Source organism: Polyodon spathula, chromosome 5, assembly GCF_017654505.1.
Source record: "Polyodon spathula isolate WHYD16114869_AA chromosome 5, ASM1765450v1, whole genome shotgun sequence".
NCBI lineage: Eukaryota > Metazoa > Chordata > Actinopteri > Acipenseriformes > Polyodontidae > Polyodon > Polyodon spathula.
This window is the reverse complement of record NC_054538.1, coordinates 57834031-57859961: the sequence shown is the minus strand read 5'-3', so window position 1 is coordinate 57859961 and position 25931 is coordinate 57834031. Positions and strand designations below refer to the sequence as shown.

Genomic DNA, 25931 nt, shown 5'->3' with positions numbered 1-25931 from the left:
TTGGTTCCTACGTTTGCGATAGCCACTGTAGTACCACTGCACCAATACGTCAAATCATTAATTAAAAGGATACCCAGACATACTTGTGTATTCAAATATCTCCTGTCTAGTACTTTTAGGAGTCTGTAAATTTGTATTTTAGATTAACTGCTTTCGTAACATTTCTGTATCTCAAATGAAGGTTCAGACCAATATACTGTAACAACCCAAAACAGTTTTCATGCTAGGTCTGACCTCCTCTGGCCAAAAACACAGAACTACAAAAGGGGGGGTAATAAGACATACTACAGTATATTTGGTCCTATTTATATTACAGTATATTTCTCTCTTACTCTTGACAAGTATTGTGACAGTTTTGCTAAAACTTTTCAAAAAGGAACAATCACAAAGGTTTCACCTCAATAGCTTTTCTCTGAAGAGCTAGGTAGCCTGTTTACCCTTGCCACTTTTAAGATGGCTTTGAAGAGGCTTAAATTCCAAGAATGGCTTTTTCCCCCCCCCATAGCGTAAACCCAGCCGTCCTAATTTGAGCGGTCACAAAAGTCATCTGCGCCAGAGTGTAGGTGGGACCAAGATCAGATCAATAACAATGAAGAGTACATTAAGCATAAGAAGTGATAAGATACCAGGTATGGATCAACATTTCTAAAATCAACAGAATTCTACTAGAAATTATTTACATAAATCCTAGTATTTGTTATAGTAAAACGTAGCAAAAAACAAGACAATGTTGCTATGTGGAAGAGAGTACACTCTTATTATAACTTAAACAGGCGAGGTGAAGATTCTTAGACAGAAAGGGAAACAAAAATCAGAGAGGCAGAAATCACACTTTTAATTGTTGGCTAAAAACAAAAACAGCTGCTTTTTGGTATAGATTGTACGACAGCATAGTGAAATTTGTTTTGTGTGTAGCCCTTTATTAGCAACTACAATGGAAGCATCCTGTTGTACAATGTTTGCAGTAACTACATATACTGCTTCTCACATGTCCTAATGAATACAGGATCATTTATAAATGTTTGTTTTTGTTTAAAAGCTTCCATGTTTGTTATTTTACATCCTGCAAAATGAATATTTAAGCAGAGTAACTTGTGTACAGGTCTGCAAAGAGTGCAAATGTAAGATAAATAAATGGTTTACATTTTATTCAGTAAACAGGTCATTTGGAGATCGCAAGCCAATGCATCTCCTGTCCGTTGCTCCCAAATCAGAAATGCCTACCGTTCAAGTTTTACACCCGCCTTACTCCTTTAACCCCCAACACAAGGGGGAGACTACACTAAGAGACAGGAAGAAAAAAAAAAAAAAAGAGAGATGTTGGGGAAATTATATTATATAATCATATTATACGATGCCCCAAACCTCTGAACTCTCTGAATCTTTGTAAAGGGAAAGGCTAGGGCTGGGTGTGGGAGGGAGAGAGGAGACAGGGAGAGCCAGTGGGCAAAGGTTGGCTTCCTGAGTTAAAAGATGTCTCAATGGACTATCAGTGCTCCAGCTGCATAACTCACAGAGCTATCCTGCCAGTTCCTGCATTGGCTAGACTGGGCATAGTTCAGGAAAGAACAATTCATATCTACTCCATTCTTCTTTAGCTCCTCAACAGCCTGAAAACAGAAGCAGATACAGCAGTCAGGATTACATTTACGGATTCACTTAATTCTGCCTCTCTTTTACTTAAGTTAAGCAATAACACTTATTCATAGCTTATGGTATGATAATATTGCACTAGAACCTTCAATAATCAAATTTCAATAATTACAATAATACAATTTCTTATTCCACATACTTTGGCAAATTCCATAAGTAGTACTGTAGAAAAAACACTTGAGCAACACATCCAGTAACTTTATGCTTCTGTTAATACACCTGTTGAATCCGAAGGTTAAACATTGCAGGAACTGATGTTAACGCATATGAATTAAATAAAAATAAAAAAAGACAATTCACATACAGTGGTAGCCAGATCCAGCTATTTAAATGTTGTGATACTGTTGCGGTGCGACAACCCACAAATGTCTCAGCTTTGCAATCCTGTTTTATGTGACTAAACTAAATCAGCTGCACTTCACTAGTCCTGCACACCAGGTAGAACATGGGGGCAGAAAATGCACCAAACAAACCAAGAGGAAGCGCCGAGGCCAATCGTGTGTATTTTCAGAGCATTGTTAAAAAGCAGGGATGGCCTTACCTGTTTGTGGACCCTATGCAGCAAGGTAGCGGGAAGTGGGGGTGCTGGGGGTGCGGCTGCACCCCAACATACCGAGGGAGGGGCGCAGTGGCGATGCAGCCAAACTGGCAACTTTTTTTGTTAACTTTAGTTTAGGAATGAGCATTTGCACTGACTGGAAGAAAGTCATGACTCAACTTTCAACCAATTAGTATTTCCGCGTGCATGCTGTCATTTAGTGTTTCAACCAATCAGCACTAAGCATTGCTATGCGAGGGCGACGTTCATTGTTCAACCTATCACTGACAGTATCGGCACCAAGCACCGTCATGTGAGAGACAGCGTTTACTTACAAATGTGTCCTGACCTAGCAGCTGGTTTCGCTATGATAACTGTCTGTTTAACGATGTGGGATGGCAAAACATTAAAAATGAATCTAACTTCCAGAACCACACGCACACATTTTTATATATATATATATATATATAATATATGGACACACACACAGTTAATGTCTCAAATGTACTCTGAAATTAACAGAATAGAAACAAAAGATAGAACAAATAAACAATTGGATAAAAAAAAGAAATCATGGAATCGTTTTGTTTAACAAAATTTAATCTAAATAACAGCCGAACACACTTGTGGCATTCTTTCTACAATGGAAATCAGATACTGTTCGGAAAGTTCTTCCCAACACTGTTGCAGAAGTTCCCACAAATGTTTTGCACTTGTAGGTTGCTTTGCTTTCACCCTTCTGTCCAGTTCATCCCAAACCAGCTCGATGGGGTTTAAGTCTGGAGACTGTGCTGGCCAGTCCATGATTTGAAGCCTACCGTCTTGTTCTTTTCTTCTAAGGTAGTTCTGACATAGCCTGGAGGTATGTTTTGGGCGATTATCTTGCTGTAGGATGAACCCCTGACCAACTAGACGTATACCAGAAGGTATTGCATGGCGCTGCAAAATGCTGCGGTAGCCGTTTTGCTTCAGGGTGCCATTCACTCTGTGCAAGTTGCCAACCCTGGATCCAGCAAAAGAGCCCCAGACCATCATGCTTCCTCCTCCATGTTTGACAGTTGGTGTCACAAACCGAGGAACCATCCTTTCGCCTACTCGATGGTGTAAAATAACCCTTCGTGATGAACCGAAGATTTCAAATTTTGATTCATTGGTCCATAAGACCTTCTTCCAGTCTTCAGTAGTCCACTGGCAGTGCTTCATGGCACAGGCAAGCCTCTTTTTCTTATTTTGCCATCTTAGCAATGGCTTTCTTACTGCCACTTGACCTGTCAAACCTGCAGCTCAGTCTTCTCTTCACAGTTGAAACTGAGACTTGCTTCCTTCGACCAGTGTTAAGCTGTGCTTGAAGCTGTTGTCCTGTGAGCCGCCTATCACACAAGCTGTTGACTCTTAGAAACTTGTCTTCTGATTCTGTTGTGGCTTTGGGTCTGCCAGACCTCTTCCTGTCAGAGTTTCCTCCAGTTCCCAAGTGCCTTTTGATGGTGTAGGGAACTGTACTCACTGACACCTTGGTTATCTTTGCAATTTCTCTAAAGGAAAGACTTACACTTTTAAGGGTTATAATGGTCTGTCTGTCTTCCTTTGTTAATTGCCATTTTCTCGCCATTATGATAGCAATATACTATTTCCTGCAGTACAACACTGTCCAAATAATGCTTAAGAGGGTGTAGTAACACAGTCTGTTACAACACTGCTTTTACACAGACTGAGGGTTTGTAAGTAATCAACAAAAGTTGGGACACCTGTAGGAATTGTTAGCATCAACTTTCAAGGCTTAATTTACTTCCATTGCTGCAGAACAGCTGTAAGTTGTTAACCCATTACTTGTTCCCTGAAAAAGGCTTTTTTGTATAACTCTGAAATGTACATTATTTTTCAGTTTTTGCTAACCTAAACATTTTTTTTAACCTCTGGCAGTTTACCGCTTACCTTTGTACCATTTCAGGGTATTCACTGGACTTGAACTGCTTAAATTTCAATAAAAACTGGAAAAATGGGGGTGTTCTAAAACTTTTGACCGGTAATTATATATATATATATTATTGGTGGATGAAGCAGGCCAGGCGTTAGGCGATTGTTCCTATGGGGGGTGGTCTGTGCTGCTCATGAGCGTTGCTGGTTTTTAGAAGTATAAATGCTCCAGTAAACAAAAATAATAGTCTTGTTGTCAAGTAGACAGAACTCGTGCTACTACGACTATTACTACGGAGATCCCAGAGATTCATCTTGTGGTTGATGGTAAAGTCAAAGGACACAAGAAGACAAAGGAGGCTGTGCTGCTGTGGAAGAAACTGAAAGCATGGAATGACATCAAGGTGGTGTACACCTCTCAGCGCATGCGTGCTGGTAAGGGTAAAATGAGAAACCATCACCGTATCCAGCACAAAGAACTGCATCATATTCAACGAGGACAAGTGTCACAAAGGCTTTCAGGAACATCCCAGGCATCACCCTCCAGAACGTGAATAAGCTGAACCTGTTGAGGTTAGCTCCTGGTGGCCACATGGGCCGTTTCTGCATCTGGACGGAGAGCACTTTCTGAAAGCTGGATGACCTGTACGGCACATGGCGCAAGCCTTCTATCCTGAAGCTGGACTACAACCTGCCAATGCATAAGATGACCAACACAGACCTAAGCAGAATCTTGAAGAGCCAGGAAATTCAGAAGGCCCTGCATGCACCAAACAAAAAGATTCACAGCAGCATGCTTAAGAAGAACCCATTTAAGAACCTGAGGGTCATGATGAATCTCAATCCTTACACCAATACAGTAAGATGCAGAGCAATTCTAAGTCACAATCCTGCTCACAAAGCCCAGAAAGTGAAGCCAAAGGCAGCAGCAGCTGGTAAGCCAGCAGAAAAATCAGCCACCAAAAAATAATTCTGATGTGCAGGACTTCAAGAAAAGGAATTGACTTTTTAAAAAGAACCTACTACTACTAACAATAATAATAATGATAATATGCAAATTATTAATTCCTGTCAGTTTCCCGATCAATGTATTTAAAATAGGAGTAAAAGTCCAAATAAAAAAAAAGTGTAATCTATGAACCCTTTATCAATAAACTGTTACTGTTACTTTGAATTTCTATCTGAGCAAAATTGATGTATTGATTTTATTATTTATATACGATTGCAGCTAAATACAGATGTGGTATGCATCATAAACTTAACATTACAAAATTGGTTACAAACCAAAAAAAAGGCAATAGATTCTTTTTGTTACTGGCTTGGTAAAAGTAACAAAATGTAACCTGGGGGGAGGGGGGGCAACCACGTCCAAACCAAACCATCATTGCTACACCGTGTAATAGTCTAAAATAGGAAGGTCTTAAAGAACAACTCAAATTTGTAAAAATAATTCACCATATTGAGCACCGTTAGGCACGAGAAACTCTGGATGATTGTTTTTACCAATTCAACACTTTCAGTTGTTTATGCCACTTACAACATTTCTTTCTAATTGATACTTATTCGATAATGAATGGTTGTTAAAGCCAAGAATGAAGTGCAAAAGCGGATGTTAAATCTAATGCCCATGCAATTGATGTGTTCCTGAAGAAAAAAAAAAAAAAAGTAGTTCTTGCTGTTTAAAATGAGGAACGAAAAATGACATCTCCCATAGCTATCAAAGAACACGGATTGACGCAATCAGCTAAACTAATACACCTGTTCGTAATTTAACAAGCCAGGCAGGTATAAAAAGATGTCATATTTTATTGGAAGAGAGCAAAGAAGGCGTTCTTCGCAAGAAGGAATGGGGGAATGGGGGGGGGGGGGGGGGGGGGGGGGGGGGGGGTCGGGGGGGGGGGGGGAGAAATACATGAATAAAAATGGCGCAGACTGCACCCGGGTGGGGGTTGGTTTCGGGACTTGTAGACACTTAGAAATTATGTATTCTGACAAAGTATTGCATTGGTCATTACACAATACAAATTTGTATACAAAATTATTATTTTGTATCATCTTTTTTTGCTTTTTTTTTTTTAATGCTGATTTGAATAGGAACATTGTTTTTTTAAAGAAACGGACAGCCTGAGTTTATGCACCATCTGATTCAGTACACTGCAAAAATAAAACAAAATACATACCACAATGAATTACTGCACTCACTAGTAGTACTGAATTTTAATTCTTACTGTACATTGTCGATTTTTGGTCGATCTTAAATATGCACACAGCTGCAAGGCAAATGAAAATAAATGATGATGAACATGTACTAAAAACTACTGTGGTTGAATAAATAGACAAATGAAACATCAGATGAGAGCAGGAGATTTATTTATTTGCTCTGCTTACTGTCGTGTGCATACACTAACTTTTTTTTGATGGGTGTTTTTTTTTTTTTTTTTTTTTTTTTTTTTACTGTTGCGTAACATTTAGCCGAATAGATTGTTGTTCAACTTATGTGAAAACTTGAGCTGTTACCAAATAGTGCAATGCAGTATAACAAATACTTTAACTCAATGTAAGCTTTGCACTTTTGTATTTCACAAGCTTTAGCATGCGACATCCTTTGGCGAAACACTGTTTCAGTAATCTCTAACAAACCAGTTTCTAGTCAGCTAATGCCCTCTGGCGGTTAAACTGGCAGATCGCATTGACTTCAGTTTTACTGCGGAGAGTATCGCACCATATTCTGACATTTTCATAGATGGCTTTGGCTACCACTAAACTAGTTATGACATCGCGATCTTAATGCTGGCAAAGTGATCATGCTACAAATTTTGATTACAGCCATGGCTTGGGATGAATGTCACAGCCATGATTGTTTTTAGAGGGACACATGTACAAGCCCATTTCATGGATGGCATTCCTGAACATTCTTACCCAATGCATGAGTGCAACGTGTCAAAAAAAAAAAAAAAAAGTATAACAAATGTGTTACAGGATTTATTTTAACATGCTAATGCTGCCAACAGCAAGTCAACTTAGATTTAGTGGCACAGTACTTACATTTAGCAGCACACCAATTGGATGACGCCCACAAATAGTGTTGCGGTATTTCTTCAAGTAGTTACTAAAGGATATAGGATCTAGCTGTTCTATAATACTCATTCCCTAGAAAACAAACAGTTATATGAAGTTATTACAATGCAGCATGCATTGGCAACAAGCTAGCCATTAAAACACCACAAATGTAAGCTTTCTTTTGCAATATTATAAACATTTAAGCATATGTCTGAATTGTATATAAGTTTTTTTATTTATTTTATTTTTTTTAAGCAAGAGTTGCAAGATATGACCATCTTTGTTTTACCTTATCTGGAATAATCATGCATTTTGAATTTTTATTGTAAAATTATGCCAAGAGCTGTTTGCATGGTTTGAATTCTACTTTGTTTAGTCATTATACAATGGTTTTCAGAAGTATTCACCCCCTACCAATAATGTCACATTTTGTTCAATTACAAACAATGTATGCACAGTTTTTTAAACAAACTTATTCAAAGCTGTAGTGGTTAAACTGAACACTGTTATATGAGGAGGTTAAATGTCAGCAAAACTTGCAAAGAAAACATACAAAATGAAATTTACTGGTTGCAAGTATTCAGCCCCTGAAGTCAGTAATTGGTAGAAACACCTTTTTGCACAGTAGGTTGGTGAGATTTTTGCCCATTCTTCACAGGAATATTGCTCCAGTTGTGATAAGTTTGTTTGGGATCGTCGATGGACTGCAATCTTCAATCTTTAATTTTCGATTGGATTCAAGTGAGGACTTTGACTGGCCACTCAAGAACATTAATTCTCTTCTTATTCAACCACTCCAGCGTGGCTTTGGCTTTGTGTTTCAGGTTATTGTCCTGCTGAAATGTGAATTTCCTCCCCAGTTTCAGAGTCTTGGCTGAGTCAAACAGGTTTTCCTCAAGGATTCGCCTGTACTTTGCACCATCCATTCTCCCCTCCATCCTGACAAGCTTCCCAGTCCCTGCTGAAGAGAAGCATCCCCATATCATGATGCTGCCACCACCATGCTTGACAGCTGGGGTGGTGTTGACTGGGTGTTGTGCAGTCTTGGGCTTGCGCCAGATGGAACACTTGGAATTTAGACAGAAAAGTAAAAAATTTTATCTTGTCTGACCACAAACCCCCCCCCCCAATCGTTTGCAGTATCATCTACATGCTTTTTCACAAACTCCATACGTGCTTTAAGATGAGGCTTTTTGAGTAATCTTTCTTGCCACACGTCCATACAGGCAAGCTTTATGTAGGGACTGGTTTATTGTTGATGTGTGAACACTGACTCCCATCTCAGACAGAACTTTGCAGAGCTCTCAAGGTCATTGTTGGCTTCAGAGTGACATCCCAAATCAGTTTCCTGCTTGCCTGGCCACTCAGTTTGGAAGGGCAGCCTAATCTGGGTAGTGTCTGGGTGGTATGATGCATCTTCCACTTCTTAATGATGGACTTCACTGTGCTGAGAGGGATAATCAGCTCCTTTGAAATGTTCTTGTGCCCTTCTCCTGCTCTGTGCCTCTACCACTTTATCCCTGACTTGTTTCGAAAGCTTCATGGTTGCTTTGGTGGATTCATACACTATGCGTTTATACAATGTTTTTTGTTTTTGGGAAAGCTTTTGTACTAAACTGTTACTTTCATATTTAACTAGGATTGGGCATACATTTTTAGGTTCACTCTTTCCTAACGGTAATTTTTCTGGGTGGTATAAACACAGCCAGGGACAAGCAATTGTGACATAACAGCATCTAACTGCAGATTGGGATGGGCCGGTATACTATTTTTTTCGTTTACCACAGTTTAGGTACATTACTTTACTGATACCGTTCCTTTTATTCTACACCGCAATTATCGTAATTCCTTTATACAACAGCTAACGCATTTTCAACTGCAAACATGCTTCTAAAATCAAGCGATGATACTTGTACCCTAAGCTAAGTGTCTGATGAAGATATTTTTGTGAACCGAAACTATTTTAATAATGGTTTTGAAGGAAACTGTCGACACAGAATACACGTTTCAATGGTTGTGTTCTGTTACCAGAGCTTGGTGCGCCGGCTGCACTTGGCTGGTATCTTTCTGACGTCACGCGCAGCTTCTAGAGAAACACTCTTTCCAAACCTTGCAGTGCAGCACACATTTTCAACGTCCTGTATTTACATTTGTCTGGATTATCAACCTATACAGAGTCAGTTTGATGTAATTGATTAACATTAACTTTACTGTAACATTATACTTTACTTATCACGGATTTAGTACATTGTTTCTTTTAAAATAACCGATTTAATATAATGTTGACACGACCAATAAGTCGAGTGACTGCAGCAGGATAGCCTACTTATTATCAAAAGTAGTTTTGTTTAAACAAGTTAATTTACAGTATTCATATTTTCTTAGGTAAGAAAAGAAATTATGTTTTTGTACAAATTCCACATGTGTAATAATCATTAGTAACAGCATTGGAAGTTTACTTGTGCAAGTTCTTGTGACGTGTGGCTATAAATCCAATAACACGTTTTAGTATTTAAATATTTTTAATGGTGTTGCTATCTTTTTTTTAAAATCTGCTCCAAAAATTAAACCACTAATCTCTGCTCTTAAATAACCTGCACTGGTACATGTTTGTGTTTTAAGCAACAAGACCGATCATTTCCTAATTCCGTTTACCATCAACTGAACACAGTATTTACTTATCTTTATATATGTTAAAATGTTTGAAATAAACTGCAGCAACACATCATTTTGAGCAAATAATATATCTTAACAGTGTTGTAGTATAACACAGTGTACAATTTTAGGGTGATCTTTATAAAAAAAACTATATTTGGCATAGCAAAATACAAAATATCAAAATGTTTAAATAATTCCATGAAAGGAAGTGTGATTTGTTTGTTTTAATTTTTGTGAATTACATCAATTTAAGTGATTTACATTAGTCTATTTTTTGTAAGCCTTTATTTTATAACTTGCATGACTGTAACCGTGATATTAAGGTTACCACTGTATTTAATTTTATTTATTTATTTTTTTACAGGTTATCATACCGCGCAAATTTTATACCGTCCCATTCTTACTGCAGACGTTCCATCCCTACTCCAGTATGTTCCAAAGCAGTCCACACTTTAACACACGTCAGCACTACCAAAGTTATCATTTCTGTCGTACCAAGGTTTTATTTGCTGATGCCACAACAAACAAGCAGAGCTCAAATAGTCTTCTTACCATTTTATCAAGGTGTTCAATAGATCTGTATATCTCCCCTTGGGTTTCGTCATAATATGTATAGCGGAAACGCTGTCCTTTGTAAGAAAACACACAGTGAAATATTACCTATCAAAACTGAAATATTGCCATTTGTTAAAACTCATCTCACAACACGGAGGACAAAAAATACTTTATATATAATTTTAAATATACACACGCACACACACTATGGACATTTAAAAATAAACATATTCAATACAGCAAAAGCACAAAGGTATATGCAATGCCAACCCATGAAAATGAAATCCTGATACACAAAAGTTTATTTTACTATCTTGCTAGTAGTCATTTTCATGTATGACTTCCTATATGTATTTTGGATCTGCATCACTTGAGAGTTTTGAATCTGTCCTTCAGTGACATATGTGGTTAATTTACTGATCAATGCAACAATGCTGCTAAAGGCATCAAATAATTTCATCAGACCCTCCTCACTTCAGTGATATCCACTGTAGTAAAGATAGACATCCATCTTACCCCAATGACAGAAATCTGAGGAAATCACAAAGAGGTTACTAGGATCAGCCAGGTATTTACTGAGGAGTTTTCCATAGTCCTGTTCCTTGGATTCGTTCAAAGCTCCCACCAATATAGGAACAATTGCAAAGTCGTCTTTATGGCTAAAAAAAAAAAAAAAGAGAAAGAAAAACACACATTTGTGCAATACTACCCCTCCCACACCAAAATACTTTCGGAATTACAGATCATATATACATTTGAGTTACTTATAAAGTTTACAGACCTGCACATTAAGTTTATAACAGCATCCACAAAAGGCATATAGAAATTTAAAGACACCAAAAATTAGCATTTAAGTTGAATGCATTACCTTTCCATGGCTTTAGCAGTATAAGGCAATTGCATTTCAATGCTGTGCTCTTCTTCATCTGTTTGGAGAGTCATGCGTTCAAACATCCCTGTTTTCCAGAGGTCAGCATAAACTGCAAGAAAGAAAGAAAAGCAAATCGAATTCCCTCTTGAATAAAATTGAGTGTTTAAATGCATATACTGTTCCATGGCTTTCGAAGATGTTCTGTAAATATAAAATAGGTTTACCATAAGCCAACATCTCAGAAAACATTTATATGGTAGTGTAGCACCGCAGATTGCACTATAACTCAGAGCTTATGCACTCTGCACCTGTGACGACAAATTATTCACCTTGAGGGTGTCAGAATCTATTTTTACAGGAATTCAGGACTCTGTTGTAAAGGACTAATGGAGAATATATCTTTAGAACCCCTTGCGCACATTTGATGAAATGTTGCAAGAAAATGTATTAGTATGATGAAGACAATAGCAAAATGTCACTTGCATTACGGCAAGCTATACAACAACATCACAGTGATCTACTTTTCAATGGTACCAACACCACCTAATTGTCTAGCTGTTAAAGTTTACATATTGGGAACCTCTCATCTGAATTTCTCCTGCAGGGAGAAATGATTTGTAGAGCACCAGAAAGATCTGTAACATATCAAACTATAGAACATACCTTCCTTGAATAGGACAACTCTTTTCGCAGGTTAACCTCAATGAGGCTGTCACCAAGAGTATTAAAAGCTTCTTATTAATTAACTGACTCACCTTTTTGATCAATTCTCAGGTCATACAACGGCGTTCTGTAGACTTCAGCAGGGGAAAGTGCACAGCGAGAGAGGGGTACATGATGTGAAGGTCCCAGGATAAATACTCTTCGACTGCAAGAGAGAGATTAGTACAAGACTGTGAATCAGGTTAATTAGATTCCAAGAAATACCCAAAGCTGAGATTACTTGTATTGCTACAGGTAATCTGCTATGATACATTGGACCCCTTTTTTTAAAAAGTTCAAATTCTTAATGCAATTAACCCTTTAAGGTCCAGGATCATGTTCGTACGATCATACTGAAGTTGGCTTTTAGGACTGCGATCATGTAAACACGATTAAAAAACAAAGCATTTCATTTTGATGACTTGCAAGGCCACTGTACTTTGCAGTACAGGCTTGGGTATTGGTGTCTAATGGGCGGAGACAGTTTACAGCAGCCTGTCAGACAAAAACATCACTTGGTTACAGCTAATTAAACAAATCAGAAGAAACACTGTAAATCTGATGTCTGTGACTGTTAATTATATTAGAACATTTATTCTGTCTCATGTGTTTTAATATATATGTTTTTACAACATTTATAAATATCAAGAAACGAGTGGCTATAAGCATATACTATTTCATGAACTAAATGTATCAGGTACAGGTTTTTTTTTTCCTTATTAGAGATAATGGAATGAATAACTTATTTATAAATATTTAGTTTGCGAAAATAAATCTAGAATAGTGTCCATTATTGTTTATAAAGACCCGGAGCATAAATGTGTATTATATCATTGCAATCACTCAGGTGAAACTATGGCTCGGTTTACATACACTTGAAAATCGACTCTACAGTCATGACCTTGTGACGCTGTCACACGAATACATCACGAAACAGCAAAAGGACGTACTTTTGGCAACGTCAATCGCTTTCGCATAATAAAAACAGCTATAAAAACCCAAGCAGGAATCGTGCTTGTGGCTCACAAGGTTTCAGCAGTCAAGATCCCGTTTTTCTGACTTAATATGATGTAATTTCCAGCAGAAAGGCTGCACAAAACAGACACACACTGCACATTTATGGACTACTTCAACACTAGAACCGCCGCGGTTATACTCATTCTTACAACTACCGGTACATTTTAAAAACCAACAATATTAAAAATGAAAAATACAACTCAAAAGTTTTATTCAAGCTCATCATATCAAACATCTGCACAGCCGAAACACTGTATTTAAAAATGAACAATTAAACATAAAAGGGTTTATTTTCTAACTTAACACATATTACTTCAAAAAATAAAAAAATATAATAAAATAAATAAAATGTTTACAAAGTACACATTTCAAAAGAAACTAGTGTGTAAACAGGTATATGCACATACAAAACTGTAAAAACAAAAGTAGTTTTTAATCTAAAACAAAAGTATGATTTATCTTGTGTGTGTGTCACTTGCAGCACAGAATCCAGGTTGAGCTGCTGCAGCCTGCTGCTTTTTGATCAAAATGTTTCTGCTGAAGTGCTGTGGCTAGCTTCAAGATGTAATCTCTCCTACATTGTACAAAATTAAGGAATTGATGGCTGCCAGGTCTCCTACAGATAACAGCAGGCTTGTATATACAAAAAAACGGAATATTGTAGGCTATATTCAAAATAAAAACCATGTATTGTATAAGGTGGTTTTAGTGTTAATGAAATGTAACTTTTAGATGTTCCACAAACACACACAAAATATAAATTCTAAAATAGTAAAACTTGTAGAAATTATATTTTACAGAATTGTGTGTGTGTTGGAAAGGTAACCAGACAAACAAGTAGCTAATGCGTGGCATAATTCAGAATGCGCTTGACAACACATGAATTAATTTCTCTTGTTAAACGTTTTTATCTTCATGTCAACGCATGAAGCTCTCCTCACGATATTCAGCGTCGTTCTTTTCCTACTTAGTAAGCAGACACGGACATTTAAATACCCCCTCCCCTAAATGACTATAAATTGAGTAATTTTCCTAAATCAGAAATGCATAGCAACGCATTTCCCGAAAAGCATGGCAAACAGGTCATGAGGAAAACTGTCATGACTGTCACTGTAAGGTCCCTCAGGTTACAGAATAATCTATTTTTATTCATGTTTCTCCAAGCAGAATACATAATAAAAATACTTTTACATAAATGAGTGTTTTAAAAAAAAGTTTGTATGGTTTAAAGTACTTTATAATGTTCATCACAGTTTTCTGAAATAAAGGGCACCATTTCCAAGATGCTACTATAAAAAATATACATTTTCTGAGAATTTTTTAGGGAACAGTCAACTACAGCAAAAAGCAAACCCCCCCCTCCCCCCAAAAAAACACATCTGGTCCTGGGGGTGCATCCCACTGAAAAACACTTGGTTCCAATGCAATGGCTTGCAATGATTATAAATCTGAAATAACTTTGTCTACATGAAGTCACAAATCAATCTAGTTATCAGTAACTCTAGCATAAGGTCCTGCTCTATACTTTCTTGAGCCTCAAGCTTGAAACTTGATCAAAAGTAATGCTATACAGGGATATAGCCTATAATGTATAACAGTCACATTGTTGTAATGCTGTGACAACTTCTCTTTTTTTTTCTAGTTGCTCTTGCTGTAAACAGAGCTTAGAAAATGCTAAATGGGGTCAGAAATGGATCAGCTGACTACACAGCAAGATGGCAACAAACACAGCTTTAGGCATTTTTCCTTCCAAATCAAAGGCAGACCTATGTCACAGTCACTGATTTAACAAGACAGCATGTATTACATCAGATGGTACCAACCAGGACCAGACCGTACATATGCATTAAACTAAATGGTATGATATTAACAGGTTACAGAACATGCAGTAGAGTTTACAAGAAACACAGGTGTGTATAATAAAGGTGATTTCAAACACTCACGTGATTGAAGGGTCTATTTGCTTATAAGCAAATGCTGCACATGCTCCACAGTAGGTATACCCTGCATGACTGTGAAGAGAAGCGAGAGGATTAAAAAAAAAAAAGTACAATATAAAACAGTACATTAATAAAAACAAAGAAGAAAAAAAAAATGTAAGTACCCCAAATGTCCTTGTATACCAAAATTAGCACATACTTTTAAACTTCTTTCAGCACTGTTCTTCTTTAGAGGTACAATTATATTTAAGCAGTAATACACAACACCGTGTTGGAACAATAACCAATTATCGTAATATGTTTAATAATGTTCTTGCATAGATTATTTTATTGCATTGAAAAATTATTGACAAAACATTCTCATCCGTTATCCAGTTCGATACATTTGTGAGTAACAGCTCTGCATTGAAGCAGTAAGCAGCACTAAACCGTCTGGGTGAGGCATAAATGTAGTTACACAGCAAGTGCTTCACGTCAAAGCGAACGTAACATTCATTTTTTAGAATAACTGTACATCTTGTGGAGGCTTTCATACCGGTTGTGTAGCGTAAAATGGGTGTGGTCTAAAAGATACTGTGTTCCTATTTCCTGTGGGTGTCTGGCATAAATGTACTTTAATAATTATATATATATATATATATATATATATATATATACACATATTAAATTTCCCCCCCTTAGTAATACTGTGAATGGTTGTTTCCGAGTAGACTTTTAAAAAGGCACACTGGCAGGCACCTCTGGTGTCCAAGAAACGGGTTTCAGAAAGATAGAAGACAGACAGGATTACCATTGTGAATTCTTTGATATTGTTTGGAGACTGAAAACCCTCCATATACCCTCGACTCCATCACTGGCAGAGGGGTGGCTTTGCTATTCATTGTTGTAACAATTAAATAGGGACGTTTTGGAAATAGAGTCTTTGTTTGGACATTGCACTCCTTAACCACACCACTCGGCTCCTGACAGAAGAGCCTTTTTTAAATTTTTTTTTTTTTTTAATGATAAACACTGAAACTGTTAACATGGATACCGATATCACAGGTATTGAATGAATATAAAATCAAGGCTTACGGTGCAATAATAGCTCTAGCAGGTCTTTTTGTGGTTTGTGCTTGAGATAGCCAGCCTTCTAATTGTGCATTCAGCTGGGATCCTGTAACAGAGCATAAAAAGAGATTACATGAATTCCAATGTACATTGACGCCAAGAATGCCTACATTAGCATTATCTATAAAGCAATGCCAAAGCCACACTTCAGAGAGAGAGGGGGGACGACCTCATTAAATAGTCCAGCTATATCTTCTTGACAGGACCTTTTGTCATCACAAAATGAAAAATGCTTTTCCATAATGCAAAAGCATAGATGTCTAAAAAAAGGAGAGTGAAGCCTCCCTTTAAAATACCACCATTACTACCCATATAGATTGTTTTAAAACAAATAGTTCTGCCCAAACAAACAAAAAAGTGTTCCCCCTTCATCAGGGTCTAATGGATTTAATCAAATATTGTAAACATAGATATCAAACAAAAACCCACAGAAAATATGAACAAAAATACAGATCAAAGAATCATGAAATGTTTTTAGTATGAAACATGACACATGATCGGATATTGCCTCCGTGACCATTGACACAATCCCAGCAGCATTGACGCAAAGACCTAATCAGTCTCTGGATAGTCTGCTGTGGGATGTTCCACTACTCTTCCTGTGCAGCTGGCGATGGTTGGCTGGTGGCGGTTGTCTCCCATGGATGGCACTTACAATTTGGTCCCACAGATGTTCTATTGGACTCGGGTCAGGTGAAAAAGTTAGCCACAGCAAGACCTCGAAATTGTTTTCTTGAAGTCGTGCAGTTGTAATCCTAGCACTGTGTGGTCTTGCATTGTTCTGCTGGAAAATCGACACTTCTGGATTGGCTGTTGCCTCAGGGACTTAGTTAGTGTATCGCTGGGCTGTAAGGTTGCCCTCAATCTGCACCAAAGGCTTGTGTTAAAGGAGATTCCTCCCCACATCATCATACTTCCACCACCCCACCAGTTGGCTTGAACAATGCAACAGTAAGCATAACTCTCACCACAGCGTCTCCACACATGTTGTCTTCTGTAAGGTCTGTCAAGGGCAAAACGGCATTCATCAGTGAATAAAACACTCCACCACTCCGCCACCACCTCCCTCAGATGTTCTCTGGCCCACAGGAGACCCTGTTTCCCCTGAACAGAGTATTTTGGGGGGTTTTGAAAAACAAATTGCTAAAATAAATAATTGTAGACATCTATTTCTTGTAACTTTCCTCATCCACAAAAGCAAAACTTTTGCTACAAAAGATTTCATAAAATTCTCTTTCTTTTGAGAAATTTCTAGAAACAACAATTTCCATTGGGGTAGTAAACTTTTGACTACAACTGTGTGTAATAAGAAAAAAAAGGTAAAATCTATTATATCAGGACGTTTTAGATTACTTCAGCTGGATGGAAAAAGCTGCATAAAAAAGCTGTTAAAAACAAATTGTCTTTCAATAAAATGTTCATTCCAAGATGTTCCAAAGTGCCTAATTTGGAAAATTAATGTGTTCTTTTGTTTTCCTGTCTGTGTTTGTCCCATAGCAGTGATTTATTACACAAATCTTCTGCAGTGTGGTCATTTGTGTTAGGAGGTCTGGAAACAAGAAATGTGGAGGTGTTAATTCTTATACTTCTTAGATATTCCATGAGACAATCAGCTAAACAGCATTTTGTTTCTCCGATGTACAGTTTGCTACACTTCACAAAACCAACGCAGTGTACGATTCCTTTACTGGTGCAAATAAAGTCTCATGAATAGTGAATGAAGATTTTGCCCCTTTGATTACTGTGTTGTTGTGGATGTATTTACAAGTATGTATACAGGGTTTGAAACTAACAAAATGGTGGTACTAGTGGTATTAAATTACTTACTAGTCCTTATGTGAAGTGTCCAAGTTAAATCAACAACAACAGTTGGGGTCCCTAAACATATTAGGCTTAAATTCTATTTTACTAAAAAAAATAATAATAATTATACACAAACAGTAGTTATGAATTTAGATAACTTATTTTTATTTTATTTATTTTTTAAGCAAAGGCACTGTTGGAAAACATGGATTGAGAATTGATTAGCAGTTTGCTACGCATGTGGACTGGCAGAGCTATACTGGTGTTTTTTTCTGAAAAGAGACTAATTTTGCAGATAGCAGACTGTTTGGTTCAAATTGCATGTACTGCTTACAATTGATAGAGACCTTGCGTCTACAAGTTTCTTGCCCAGCATTGACTGCAAGCTAAAAAGATAACAATGCTGTGGACCAGAAGGGGCCAGGCTGTAAGACTTTGGAATTCAAAGCATAAAGGGGGTAAAAGGCTCCCAGGGACTGGCGTTGGACCCAGAGGTTCTCAGAGAGATCGAAAGAGATAATGCCACTGGGATCAAAGGGGCAGATTTATGGACCTTTTTTCTCCAGGAGTGTGAAGAATGCACTGAGTTCAGAGGTTGTCACACAAGACTACACACACACTAAATTAACAGAATAATGTGTTGTACCTTGACCATTGGTTAAGTGTCAGAGAAAGGGGAGGTGGACCATCTATACAGAAGGGTATTTAATGTCATGCAAACATTGTAATGATGAGTATTCTGTTTGTCCTGTACCTGGGACCACACTCCCTGCATATTTCAATAAACCTGGCAACTGATTGAAGAAAAGGACTCTGTGCATTTTCTTGAATCTACTTACTCACCATCATTTTTTGTAAGTTACTTCAGGCACCTTAGTAAATGCTCCTACAGATCGATCAATCACCTGTTTGCACCTCGTGTTACTGACAGATTACTGTATTGTGTGCCGAGAAAATAACACTGACAGCACCAGACAGGATGACAGAGGAAAAATTATCAGCTATGTCACCTTGCTGACCACAAAGCACCACCTGCAATTGACACCAATGAAACAAATAAAATGTTTATTTTATTATTCATTATGTGTTGCTATTTACAAAAATGCCGGCTGGTTGTGGAGTTGGGGGTTACAGCCTGCGAGTGATTAAATAACTATGAATTACTACCTACAATAATGAATGTACTCACGCACACACTAAAGCCCCAATTTAAAGACAGTACGTTTCACTGTAGCCCTCGGGATAATTTGTTTATTAATTTTGAAATAGAGAGTAAAGCAGAAACTGCCAGAACTGACAGATGCTGAATCTAGTAGGTTGGATACTAATGGGAGCATAAAAAATACAAAAGAAAAACAAGGAAAACACAGATTTTCTTAAGAAAGCTGGGGGACTTTGTATCAATGGTTTTGACTAAGTGAAGTATCGCCTTCCGGTTTGTGAGAGATGCCAGTGAGTATTTTGTTATTAAAATGGTAATGTACTATATAAGTAAAGTGTGCATTCAAAATGTAATCAGCTTCCAGTCAATAATATACTAATGGTAATGTCAACACCAAGCTACAGACAGCGAGTCACAAACTTTAAAACGTGTTACTGTTTATAGATGAGAACTCAACTTTATTATGACTATATTGTGGTGTTATGTTTTATGCAACATATTACGATAATGTTAATTATGGCAATTGTTGATTTATTAGATTTAAAATGTTTAAAACATTTTTTTTTTTTTTTTTTTTTTTTTTTTATATATTTTTAATCTTGTTAGTACAACCAGCCACCTTTGCCAAGCACATCTTAAGTCTTTTTTTTTTGGTGGTGGTGGTGGGTCTTGCAACCCCGGTATAATTCTCCACATGTGTGTAAAATTACTTTATACCGACTTGAAAAATGCAATGTGTTTCAGTAAAATCAAACGCCCAATAAACTTTGACGCAGAGGGAGAACACAAACGTAAACGTCATATTACGTGGGGTTGGCATTGCAGGGGAGATGAAGGGAGATTTCAATTCCGAGTGATTGTTTTGTAAACATTATGAATGCTTACTCATCACTGCTAAACCCCACATCAGATTTAAATTCGCCTTGGGAGAGTGTGAGTTTCTAACCCTGTAATCAATCAATCTCACACACACACGATGGTCGCACATACACTTACAAATCTGAGTCTACCCTAATCCTTCTGTATTTGCCCATTTTTTATGTATTATTACCCATATGTGCCCAATTCATTTTTAGCAACACCACTGTGTCAAAAGCATCTGGATCCAATTAAAATGACAATAACCTGAATTGTGAAACATCACCCACATGTACATTATGGTCTCCTTCCAAATTACTTTCCTTCAGTTCTGCAGTACAGTAGGTTTCCCCAACATCCAGTGCTCTCAGATTCATTTTAGAACATTTACAATAATCACTACCTCACAATGTACAGGGATGAATTAAAAAAAAAAAAAAAAAACACTAAAACACATCCTGTTTTAATTGTGCCACAAAGCTGCAAATGGCTGGCGAGAGGTTTTCCATTCCCCAGGTTCTTGTGGGGTTTGTGGGGTTTGGGGGGAACATTAGAAACTGGCATGTTGAGGACTCCCCTTCTAAACTTCTGATATTTTTTTTATAGACATATGCAATGTAACAAACTAAAGGATGCTGATGAGTTCTGCTCCTGTGGAGTGTTTTGCTGTGCTGCTTATGAACTTTGCAGTTTTCATCTAGTCATATAATTGAATACCAAATCAGTGAAGCAAAATCTTTCTACATGTTTTAGAAGAATAAATACCCAGGTAAAGACAAATAATAATCACAATACTCACACTTAAATGTTTTTAGTCTTACTTCCTTGTAAAAAAAAAAAAAAAAAAGCAGTTTTAGAAAAAATAATCTTCTGAAGCATTTTGAAACTGGTAAATATATAATACAAATATTGATCAAGTCAAAAATGCACATTTCAGTATAGTACAGCAATTGAAGACATACCACGTGTCATTATTTCTCTTTTTCTTGTTGTATCTTCTACATTGATCAGCAGATCCATAGCACTGCATTTTTAGTTGCTACCCTTATCTATCCGTCCTGGTCGATTTAGATTCATGGTTGCAAAATAAATTAAAAGTAAACTAACCTTTCTGCCAGTTAAGGCCCTAGTAATTTGGACATACAGAAAGGTGATAAATCTAATTTCCTTCCTACTGAGATTTTAAAACCTAGACTCATCAGGGCCGAGGTAAGATTTACACTATTTGCTGCTGAAAGTGTCTAAAATGCATCGTCATTTAAACCAAGAGCCAAACATGCTTTGGTTTTTAGTTCTGTGGGTGGAAATATGATCCGTGCTTGGAAAATTGGCAACGGTGATGCAGCCAGAGGGCGGAGCGAGCTTCCTGTAGGACACAGGGGCCTTTTAACTTCAAAAAATAAATTGCAGCACAGGGATAAAAGTATTTTCTTAATAGATGAATACATCACATTTTAAACAAGGCTTTAAAAATTGTGTTTTGATATATGTAAACAAAACCTATGCTTTCAAAAGTGACACATACGCATCTACCTGCACTAAGGACTGTGCCCGTTCCGTGCCGTTCTTGACAGTCGGCACGCAGATGTGAGTTTTTGGGAGAACATTTGCTTTGAATATTTTTTTTTTGTTGGAAAAGTGTTGATCCATTTGTAAACTTTTTTTTTTTTTTGTTTAAATTTTGAAGGCTCAAATCCAAGATGGCCACTGGGTAGAAAAAGTAGCTGAACTTGGTGCATTAAATACATTTTTAAAACATATTTTGATTTCAGATATGTTTAAGTTAGTTAAAAGCATTCTAATTTTGGGTTGTTTGTTCAAATATAACATTTCGTTCGGCCACCCTAGTATAGGGTTTTTCTTCTTCCATATGGCAACAGCGCTGGGGTTAACTAGGATGATTTATGACACTGGTTTACAGGCTTTTGTTGTACTTCTGTTACGTCATTACCTAGAGTCAATTATTTTGTCAGACAGTAGTATTTATTTATCCTACAACTATTCCCAATGTGCCTTCATCCTAATACAGGCACATAGTGCCCCAGATATGCACCGAATAGGACAGGCATTCCTGGATTTCCACGGATTCCCCTTCATAGAGGATTGCACTGCCTGAAGAAATTTGTGTCACTCATGTCCTGCTTTTATAATTAAAAAATAAAAATAAATAACTTAATGCTACACAAGTTACTACAGTACCTATATTATTTACTGCAAGTCTGGCAGCGGTTCTCTACTCAACCTTAGTCTAACTTTTCTAGGTAAATATTATACTTAAACCTTTTCTGGAAACGTTTCTTTATCATTTAAAAACAACTTTATTCATGTTTAATATAGAAGAAAACTTGATAACGCTGTATTACAGTTCTAATGTGATGCATTTTCTGAAAGTGTAATTGCTGATAGAGTATAAAAAAATACATCTTTTCATTCAATGTTTTAAAAAAAATATACTATTTGGAATTTATTTTCATTTAGACAAGTAAACTTTTTACAGTGTAAATAAATATACTTCAGCTGAAATCCGTTGTTCCTCCCCACTGACCCCCGAGCACAGCAGAAGCGGTTTAAAGGAAACTGAAGGAGTCAGCTTAATTTCAGAAAGTGCTATCGGATGAAATCCACTGTGTTAGCACTGCAGCTAAATGTACTAGCAGTTACCTAAGCTTGGTAGTTTACGGGAAAATGCAGACATCAGCTGCATCAAGACTGAAAATGATACGTGGATAGAGCTGGTTAATAGCACACCTCAACATTTTGGGCCATATTCACAAAGCATTTCACCCCAGTGCTACATTCACGTTTTCTTTCTATTTGGAAAGTGATACGTTGATGTTACAAATCTTCAAATAACTCAGTAGGTTGGTTTAAGAACCCCTACATCCATTTTATTTCAGTGGACTACATAAGGGCATGCTAAATCAATTTCATTTGACCTTATCTCCATGTTCGACTCCGAGACCATCACTTTCAATTCAAACACAAAATGTCTTGTTTTCAATCACTCAACAACACCCACAGTACAGAAATGTTCATTAATGATCAACAAAATGAGAATTGTTTAAAATAAAAAAAATAAAAAAGTAGAATGTCTGTACAGCATTGAAACACTACATTTAAAAAAGCCCAACTGTACTACTGAACCTAGCCTTCTTTAATATTATCATCACAGGGGTATCCATGTATTCTAAAAAAATAACAGACAGGCCTCTTCAGTGGATTATAGGAAAACAATTCCATCTCAGGTTTCTGTGACAATATGTAAATTACTTGACCTTCGGCCTCGTAACTTATGACGTCAAAGAAACCCTCGATGAAATTATTTTCCTGTAACTCACTGAAGCCCATCTATTATTCTCTCTCTCTCTCTCATTCATATATATATATATATATATATATATATATATATATATATATATATATATATATATAATAAATAAAATTAACTAGAATTTTATGATTAAAATAGGTTTCTTGTGGTCACTTATCCTACTATTATAAAATAAAGCACAAGCTCTAAGGGAGCAATATGGAGGGTAAATTATAGGCAAGGAAGTTTCAGTTCATGCTGGGTATCGAACAAATCTGGCAAAATTAATTAACAGACACCTGTCAGGCACTACATCAAAAATAATGACATGTGCATTATTGTATTCGAATACAAATACATGCATGCCGTTCATCGCCATTAAAGGACGGCCTCTGCAACCTAACACACTGTTGTCTTACTGTACTTCATTCCTTATGTTCCATCTAGACCCTTTAAATCATCCGATCTGTTTTTTCCAGACACTCCCAAATATATTCCAGCTTGGGAGGGGTTTCTTAAGGACGGTTCCCAACCATTTCAGAATGCATCTCCACAAACAGAAAGATTACCTGCTCCTTCATGGATTTTAAGAATTGGTTAAGAAAATGGCAAAACAAACGCATTATGTAATATCTGCTTTAAGAGAGGACTGGGCTTCTTTTGTAAACATGCACATTTAAGAAAAATAGAAGCTATTCAGCCCTCTTCAAAGTAGTTCTGGTTGAGTTACATTTATATAAATATAAAACCTTGTATAGATGCAATAACATTAAGGAAAATACGCATATTTAGCTACAGAGGCATCTTAATACATTGATGATCACAGCCAAACTGTAACTAGGGGGAGGGTTAGAATGAAAAACAAAGGCAGAAATCAACAGTAACTAAGTGAAAGGCTTTTCTAGCTACACAAAAAATAAAAAAAACAGCACTTGCAAAATTAAAAGGGTGTTATTTATAATGTCAGACATGTACAGTGCTAAAATATTTAGAGTTAAACTACTTTTATCAAGCGTTGGCTTTCACCTAGAAACCCACTTTGGAAATGTAGTTTAATAGGCAACACAGGCTTGCAATGCAAGTAGAGCTATACAGTTAGTCAGCTGCCCAACCCAGTTCTTTGTCTAAATGAAAATGCACTGATTCTGTACAGTACGACGGGTTTAAATCTTCACAGGTTCAGTGCTTTTATTTTCTAAATAAAATATCCGAGACAGTAAAAACAAAATAAACAGAGAAAATTAACTGTAAGCCATATTGATTTAGTGCGCTCACAGCATTTTTTTTTTTTTTTTATATTTTATACATAATAATCCCCGTGCACTTTAGTCTTTCTGACATTAATTCTCCAGTCAGGGCTCGGTCATTGTTTGAAAAGCAGCATTCTGGCATATACCGAATGTTCCCAAGCCTATTGTCGTCAGGAAGCAAAAATTGCTGAATCAGCTAATCTTTATTGAAATCAACTAACACTGGCGTAATATGCTAAGCGTATAAACTAAAAGATGCAAGACATTAAAGCGAGATGCCATATCAACGTATCATCATATATATATATATATATATATATATATATAATATATAGATATATATATCTATATATATATAAAATTTATTTTTAAATAGGGGGTTTGTTTACAAACAAAAAATAAATTACGTTTTGATTTATTGAACTTTAAACATAAATACTTGATTATGAAACATAATGCACGTGTGTTAAAACTTATAAATAATAAAAAATAAATAAAAATAAAATGACTTCTACTTAAAAATAATAACCGTCGGCCGAGTAAGAGACCAAACAAAGGAATTATCTAGTAGCATAGACATTTAATTTTCAGGTTGTTGTTTTTGGAGACGACAAAGGAGGGGCCTTGCACATAACAACAAAACACTCGGCAAACAGCAAAATCACATTTTAAAATGTCACGGCACCCATGATATAAAAGTTTTCTCTTTTTAAATTCAGATGCATGTGCTTTTATTTCACATATCAAATAGACCCCATTATCAGCAGAGGCCTGTCTGTTTGATCTTTAAAACTGGTGGTACTAATTAATGCCAAGTCTTTCACAAACAATTCGACTGTTGTCCCACACCCCTAGTATAATACTATTAGTCACCAGACCCCGGATCATGGCCCAAACACAAACCACTACCCCGCTATCCCCGGTTCTACCTGTGGCGGTGTACCAGCTGCCAGCGTGACTCGCTTCTCTGCACACCACTCGGTTTGACATCTTAGTGCCCGAGCCGCCAATCTTGGTCAGTTAAAAACCCGAACAGGAAAAAAGTTTGAAATAAATAAAAAATACTTATGAACAGCCCAAATATAACAGGGGGGTATATGAACGAATATGGCACAAAAACGCAAAGAAAACAAACGCCTGAAGCTAAATTGTAATAAAAAAATAAACAAAAACTTTAACTGAAATGTTGTCTTTGGGAGACAATAAACAAAAGCCCGGAAGCCAGTTATTCTACTAGCTGCTGGAAGCACACTGTTCACCGGTCTTGGTTTGGTATAAATCGGCTGCCATGCCGTGGGAGCGGTAGGGAGTTCTCATTGGCTCCGAAAACGGTTTGAGTGCTTTGATTTGTCACAATATCTAGGCAGGTAAGGGGTGTTGTCAAGATTGGCGAATAGAATTGCGGAAGGACAAATCGATTGGCTAGTTGAATAAGTCGTGGATGTTTTGGTTTGATAAAGAGTTGGTGTGGGCGTGGTTGACACTGAACGGCTGTACTGTGGTTCTATAGTTTTGATTGGCTTGTTCTGT

General features: G+C 36.9%; 1 protein-coding gene across 1 annotated transcript; it reads right to left on the bottom strand.

Moving 5' to 3' along the window:
* Positions 1-816: 816 nt before the first annotated feature.
* LOC121316094 (protein MEMO1-like) lies at positions 817-25679 on the bottom strand. The gene is made up of 9 exons (XM_041250864.1): positions 25331-25679; positions 15983-16064; positions 14912-14980; positions 12005-12117; positions 11247-11358; positions 10895-11037; positions 10376-10452; positions 7151-7255; positions 817-1610 (listed from the first exon to the last, which is right to left on the bottom strand). The coding sequence occupies exons 1-9, from the start codon at positions 25389-25391 to the stop codon at positions 1479-1481; spliced, it is 894 nt and encodes a 297-aa protein (XP_041106798.1). The 5' UTR covers positions 25392-25679; the 3' UTR covers positions 817-1478.
* Between the last annotated feature and the right edge of the window lie 252 nt (positions 25680-25931).